Genomic DNA, 7,169 nt, shown 5'->3' with positions numbered 1-7,169 from the left:
AGCACTAGAACAGCAGCACTAGAACCAGCAGCAGCAGCACTAGAACACAGCAGCAGCACTAGAACCAGCAGCAGCACTAGAACCAGCAGCAGCAGCACTAGAACCAGCAGCACTAGAACCAGCAGCAGCACTAGAACTAGCAGCAGCACTAGAACTACAGCACTAGAACCAGCAGCACAACTAGAACCAGCAGCACAACTAGAACCAGCAGCACCAGAACCAGCAGCACCAGAACCAGAAGCACCAGAACCAGAAGCACTAGAACCAGCAGCAGCACTAGAACCAGCAGCAGCACTAGAACCAGAAGCAGCACTAGAACCAGAAGCACATAGAACCAGAAGCAGCACTAGAACCAGCGCAGCAGCACTAGCAGCACTAGAACCAGCAGCACTAGAACCAGCAGCACAACTAGAACCAGCAGCAGCACAACTAGAACCAGCAGCACCAGAACCAGCAGCACCAGAACCAGCAGCAGCACTAGACAGCAGCAGCAGCACTAGAACCAGCAGCACGGCTAGAACAAAGCAGCAGCAGAACCAGCAGCAGCAGAACAGCAGCAGCAGAACCAGCAGCAGCACTAGAACCAGCAGCAGCAGCAAACTAGAACCAGCAGCAGCACTAGAACCAGCCAGCCACTAGAACCAGCAGCAGCACTAGAACCAGCAGCAGCCAGAACTAGAACCAGCAGCAGCAGCACTAGAACAGCAGCAGCAGCACTAGAACCAGCAGCACTAGAACCAAGCAGCAGGCACTAGAACCAGCAGCAGCACTAGAACCAGCAGCAGCACTAGAACCAGCAGCAGCACTAGAACCAGCAGCAGCACTAGAACCAGCAGCAGCACTAGAACCAGCAGCAGCACTAGAACCAGCAGCAGCAGGTGCCCTTATGCAGAGAAAGAACGCATCGGGAGGAAAAAAAACCAAGCGAGTGGAGTCGTGTGCTGTGGCTTTTAAAGGTACAGGGTGACATGTCAGAGCAGAGAGAAACCACGCTCAAACGAGCAGTTGTCAATGTTTACATGAACGTTTGTCTGTGTCCACCTTGTAGGCTATTTTCTTCTTCGTTGCAATATGATCCCAAACTCTCTCCTACAGTGTCACCAGTGTTAGACGCAGCCAGCCTGCAAACAGCTCTCTCTCTCTGCGAGGACAGAAGAGAGTAGAGGCCATCATATCAATCGTCACTCCTTCCCGCCGTTGACCCCTAAAGACAGCTCCTTCAGAATCCCACTGGCGTCAACCCTCCTCCTCTCCCGGATCATATCCTCGAGGCTCCGGAACACCAGCGTGTGCGCATGTACATTCCGAGTCCCGGCGCCGAGGTGCACTTTGAGAAAGTACCGCTGCTCTGCCGAGTGGGCCTCGCCTCCCGCCTTGAACTCCCGCTTCCCGAAACGGCACCAGGCAGCGAAGTTCTCAGAGCTGGTCCAGCAGATGTCCCCGCTGTGTAGGCCTAGGTGGCCGGCGGCATTCTGCAGCACCAGGTCGGAGGGCAGCGGTCGGAACCGGTAACGGCTGTTCACTATCCGTCCATGCCGGCCCCGTCCTATGTCAGTCAGGCTGTCCTTCCGTATCTCCCCATCATGCAGGTGTATCACCTGGTCGTTGAGCTCGTACACGGCCCAGTGAGGTGCCTGTGACGTGGATACTAGCTCCACAAGGTCCCCTGGCTTGCACATGGAGAGCAAAGTTTTGGCAGAGTACACGTTCAAGTCCTGGTTTTCGCGGAGCTTGGAGAAGATGCATTCCTGCGAGCAGAAGGCGGAGTACTCCAGCTCGCTGACCTCCTGGCTGGAGTCCTTGGTGTGACCTCCTCCGCCACCTCCTGCATCATCCACCTGAAAAATCAAAACAAATCAAAATCGATGACATGTATTTTGTAAAGCCCATCAGTGGGTTGTCACCAAGTGTTTTAAAGATACTGAGCCTAAAACCCTAAAGAGAAAAAACAAAACGTGTATTAGTCATACAGGATACAGCGTGATGTAAATGGTACAATGAAATGCATGTTACATCTTCGGCCATTGTGGGAATGATGCATCGTTAAAAACACGTGAGCCTGGGTTACGTCGCTATCGGGAAACCGCGCCTTGGATAAGAACGTCTGCTAATTTACTAAAATATTCATGTAAAATTGAAATACTAACACTAGAAATAAGTCAATAAGTATCCTTGGTTATAAAAAAAAGGCTAATGTTTCACCCTATGTCAATAAAAACCTTAAAGCATAAAGATTATATAAAATTACAGAATCATTTATTGGAAGAAAAGATGTAGCAAAATCTAAGTTTATTTTGTCATATGCACAGGATACATGTGTAACTGGTGTAAAATGGCTAGCTAGTTAGCGGTGCGCGCTAGTTAGCGGTTCAATCTGTGACATGACTCTCGCTGAGCCCTTGAAGTAGTGGTTTCCCTTGCTCATCAAGGGCCACAGCTTTTGTGGAGTGATGGGTAAGAATGGTTCGGAGGAGGCAGTTGTTGATGTGTTCAGATGATCCTTTGTTGGAGCCCAGGTTGGGGGAAAGGAGAAGAACGAAAGCAGCAGACATACACAGTCCAACTAACAAAGTTACAGGTTCCCTTCCCAACATTGCAACATATTGTAAAAAAAATATATATATATATATATATACAGAAATAATATCCACCTCCTCCTCTTCGTCTGAGAAGAAGTAAGCCACTCCAACCCTAAGCTCCTCTTTCTCCAGTCCGGACGGATCTCCGGTGGGCAGCTCGCTGTAGCTGAGGTGGGTTATCCGGTCCAGGTGGTTTCCCATCAATGACAAAACCCCAGCAGAGGACAGGCATGGAATAAGGTGCCTGGGGAGGTAGGAGGGGAGGGAGGGAGGAAGTGAGGGAGGTAGGAGGTGAGGGAGGGAGATGAGAGACCGAGTGGGGAAGAGAGAAGGGGACAGACGTGAGTTATGGGAAATAACAACAAAAAGAATCCCCACAAAAATAGGCTCACTAAAATCACAAGTTGGAGAAATATAAAATACTTTCACTCGTGTGACGTAGTTAGAGGTTTACATTTGCATTCAAAATACTGCGCGCACTGCCCAGTAGACTGCACTGGTCGGCTAGACTCAAATACCCCAGTATCCAGAGAAAACAGTCCACAGTCACGCAGTGGGGTCAATTATCAACTCTCCACTTACTGAACCGCGTTCCCTTTGAAAGACGAGAACACAATGATGTGGTCTATAGCTCTCATCTCATCCCATGCCTTTAACCAGGCATTTACTCTGGTGTACTGAATGAGAAAGGTTGAGAAAACAGCTGGGCTGGAGAGAGAGAGAGAGCAGGCCAGAAAAGCGAGTTAAAAAGGGAAAAGAGAGAGAGCTAGGTGCACTTCTGCCCTCTTCTATGTAGAAAGAAAAGAGTGCGCCCTGACAAAAACCTTCAGATGTGTCGATGCCCCGCCAGACAGACGCACCGTGGGATAACAACAGATGATTGAACCTTTAACGCACTGTGTGCGGAAGACGGATTAAGAGAAGTGGTTACCTGCACAAGACCCGAACAAACGGTTATATATCCTGTCGTTCCATCGGTGGGCTCTCTCTCTCTGTCTCTCTCTCTGTCTCTCTTTGTCTCTCTTTGTCTCTCTGTCTCTTATCCCCGAATCCTTCTATCCCCGAATCCTCCCGCAGCCCTGTGTGCGTAACGTGTGTTTTCGGCTCCTCTCGTCTTTAAGTAGGTCTAACTCGGAGAGCTCCGCCTTCACTAGCCCTCGGCGCAGCCCATTGGTCCAAGGAACCTTTCCCATTCTGCCTTGGCCAATCAGAAAGCCCGATCCCCACGTCAATCAAGCCAGCCTCCAATAGCGTGGGCGAGGAGCAGCGCGTGGTGGGGGTTTGTTACTGTAGCGTAAAAAAAACTACGTCTGAAACTAGATCCTACATACTGCACTTGACAAGATGAGGAAAAACTGTCTTGGGAGGTTCTCTTCTGCACAGTTCAACCAATCCAGTAAATGTGGAGGAGGAGTTAACACGGAGTGTCACCTCGTCCAAAATGGAAGCACAGGTTTCATTCCCCCTGAGAACCAGAACATCCGGTTGTAAGGGCCTCCGCGGAGGGTGGCGTGCTGTTGTTGTTACAGGGAGAGGAGGAATACCAGACAGAGAGACACTATATATAGACATAATATGAGATGTCTTTATGCTTTTGGAAACTTCTGTGAGTGTAATGTTTACTGTTCATTTTTATTGTTAATATACAAAAGTGAAATTATCTACTTTACTTGCTTTGGGGGGGGGGGGGGGGGGGGGTTGTAGGAGGAGGAATACTAGAATACTAGACAGACAGAGAGGTGTGTGTACATACGTGGTCTACTAAATGACTATAATGTAATTTAACCCTTATTTTACCAGGTAAGTTGACTGAGATTCTCTTTTAAGTTTCACATTTTGTAGTGAAATACCTTTCCTGGTCTTTCCCAACAGTGATCGATATCCGTAGTAATATAAAGTAAAGCAGAAGAAAAACACCATTAAGCATTAAGTAAACAGGGTCCGTTCCAGGATCAGTGGCCTGGGATTTTAATGCAGGAAAACTGAAATCTGTTTTAACTCATTTCTGACAGCATGTCATGTGTGCAAGAGGGGTAAAACAACTAGACCCTCTTTACTCCAGACACAGAGACGTGTATAAAGCTCTCCCCTGCCCTCCATTTTGGCAAAATCTGACCATTATTCTATCCTCCTGATTCCTGCTTACAAACAAAAACTCAAAACAGGAAGTACCAGTGACACATTCAATACAGAAGTGGTCATATGACACAAATTAAGCAGATGCTAAGCTACAGGATAGTTTACCACAAACTGGAATATGTTCCGTGATTCATCAGAAAGCATTGAGGACTTTAACACATCAGTCACCAATTTTATTAATAAGTGCATCGATGATGTCGTCCCCACAGTGACCGTACGTATGTAAACTCAGCAAAAAAAGAAACGTCCCTTTTTCCAGGACCCTGTCTTTCAAAGATAATTCTTAAAAATACTAATATCTTCATTGTAAAGGGTATAAACACTGTTCCCATCATGCTTGTTCAATGAACCATAAACAATTAATGAACATGCACCTGTGGAACGGTTGTTAAGACACTAACAGCTTACAGACGGTAGGCAATTAAGATCACAGGTATGAAAACTTAGGACACTAAAGAGGCCTTTCTACTGACTCTGAAAAATACCAAAAGAAAGATACCCAGGGTCCCTGCTCATCTACGTGAACGTGCCTTAGGCATGCTGCAAGGAGGCATGAGGACTGCAGATGTGGCCAGGGCAATAAATTGCCATGTCTGTACTGTGAGACGCCTAAGACAACGCTACAGGGAGACAGGACGGACAGCTGATCGTCCTCGCAGTGGCAGATCACATGTAACAACACCTGCACAGGATCGGTACATCCGAACATCACACCAGAGGGACAGGTACAGGATGGCAACAACAACAGCACAGAGTGACACCAGGAACGCCACAATCTCTCCATCAGTGCTCAGACTGTCCCATAGGCTGAGAGAGGGCTGTACTGGGGTTGTAGGCTTGTAGGCCTGTTGTAAGGCAGGTCCTCACCAGACATCACCGGCAACAACGTCGCCTATGGGCACAAAACCCACCGTCGCTTGGACCAGACAGGACTGGCACAAAAGTGGTCTTCACTGACGAAGTTGCAGTTTTGTCTCACCAGGGGTGGATGGTCGGATTCGCGTTTATCGTCGAAGGAATGAGCGTTACACCGAGGCCTTTGTACTCTGGAGCGGATCGATTTGAGGTGAGGGTCCGTCATGGTCTGGGCGGGTGTCACAGCATCATCGGACTGAGCTTGTTGTCATTGCAGGGCAATCTCAACGCTGTGCCTGCATTACAGGAAGACATCCCTCCTCATGTTGGTACAGCCATATGCTCGTTCAGGGCGGTGATTTCCATGCAAGACAGGAATGTCGGTGTTCTGCCATGGCCAGCGTAATGAACACAGAATCTCAATCCCATTGAGCTCATCTGGACCTGTTGGATGGAGGTGAGGGCTAGGGCCATTCCTCCTGGAAGATGGTCCAGGAACTTGCAGGTGCCTTGTGGAAGTGTGGGTTCTCACAGCAAGAACTGTGCAAATCTGGTGCAGTCCATGAGTAGGGAGATGCACTGCAGTACTTAATGCAGCTGGTGCCACACCAGATACTGACTGTTTCTTTGATTTTGAACCCCCCCTTTTTTCAGGGACACATTATCTCACATTTCTGTTAGTCACATGTCTGTGGAACTGCTGTCAGTTATGTCTCAGTTGTTGAATCTTGTTATGTTCATACAAAAATATTTACAACATGTTAAGTTTGCTGAAAATAATCGCAGTTGACAGTGAGAGGACGTTGTCTTTTTTTGCCTGAGTTTACATATCCAACCAGAAGCCATGGATTACAGCAAGATCCGCACTGAGCTAAAGGCTAAATCTGTCGCTTTCAAGGAGCTGGACATAATCTGGAAAAAAACCCGCCACACCTCCAACGAACTATCAAACATGCAAAGTTTCAATACAGGACTAAGATCGAATGCTACTACACTGGCTCTGATGCTCGTCGGATTGGCCAGGGCTTGCAAAAACTATCATGATTACAAATGGGAAATCCGGCCATGAGCTGCCCAGTGACACGCCTTTCAGACTGCTAAATGCCTTCTATGCTTGCTTCGATGCAATCAACACTGAACCATGCTTGAGAGCACCAGCTGTTCTGGATGACTTATCAATGACCCAAGCCCAGCTCAGTTAATCCTTACCATTGTGTCGCTGAGTCATCATAATGCTTTAGCAAATGTACATTATACCAGGGGCATTGGTTGACATAATGTAAGTAACCTAATTTATGTCATTCTAACTGCATAAAAGTGCTCAAACTAGCCAATGTTAGCATATGTAGCTTAAGAAWCAAGATTAATMAAATTAATAACTTGCTAGTAACAGATGACATTCATATTCTGACTATCTCTGYAACTCACTAAGACAATACCTTTGATGATACTGTGGTAGCAATGTTATAACATTTACAGAAATTACGGAAATTGTGTTTATATTTAGAACCATATTCCTGTAAAGATTAGAGAGGATCTCATGTTAAATCCTGTTGAAGTAATATGGCTACAGGTTCATCTGCCTCACCTAAAGCC

General features: G+C 47.3%; 1 protein-coding gene across 1 annotated transcript; it reads right to left on the bottom strand.

Annotated features, from left to right (window-relative positions):
- Positions 1-754: 754 nt before the first annotated feature.
- On the bottom strand, positions 755-3,676 carry LOC112074886 (protein LRATD1). The gene is made up of 3 exons (XM_024141968.2): positions 3,511-3,676; positions 2,652-2,823; positions 755-1,838 (listed from the first exon to the last, which is right to left on the bottom strand). The coding sequence occupies exons 2-3, from the start codon at positions 2,778-2,780 to the stop codon at positions 1,182-1,184; spliced, it is 786 nt and encodes a 261-aa protein (XP_023997736.1). The 5' UTR covers positions 2,781-2,823; positions 3,511-3,676; the 3' UTR covers positions 755-1,181.
- Between the last annotated feature and the right edge of the window lie 3,493 nt (positions 3,677-7,169).

This window comes from Salvelinus sp. IW2-2015, unplaced genomic scaffold, assembly GCF_002910315.2.
Source record: "Salvelinus sp. IW2-2015 unplaced genomic scaffold, ASM291031v2 Un_scaffold2866, whole genome shotgun sequence".
NCBI lineage: Eukaryota > Metazoa > Chordata > Actinopteri > Salmoniformes > Salmonidae > Salvelinus > Salvelinus sp. IW2-2015.
This window is presented reverse-complemented; position numbering and strand designations above follow the sequence as displayed.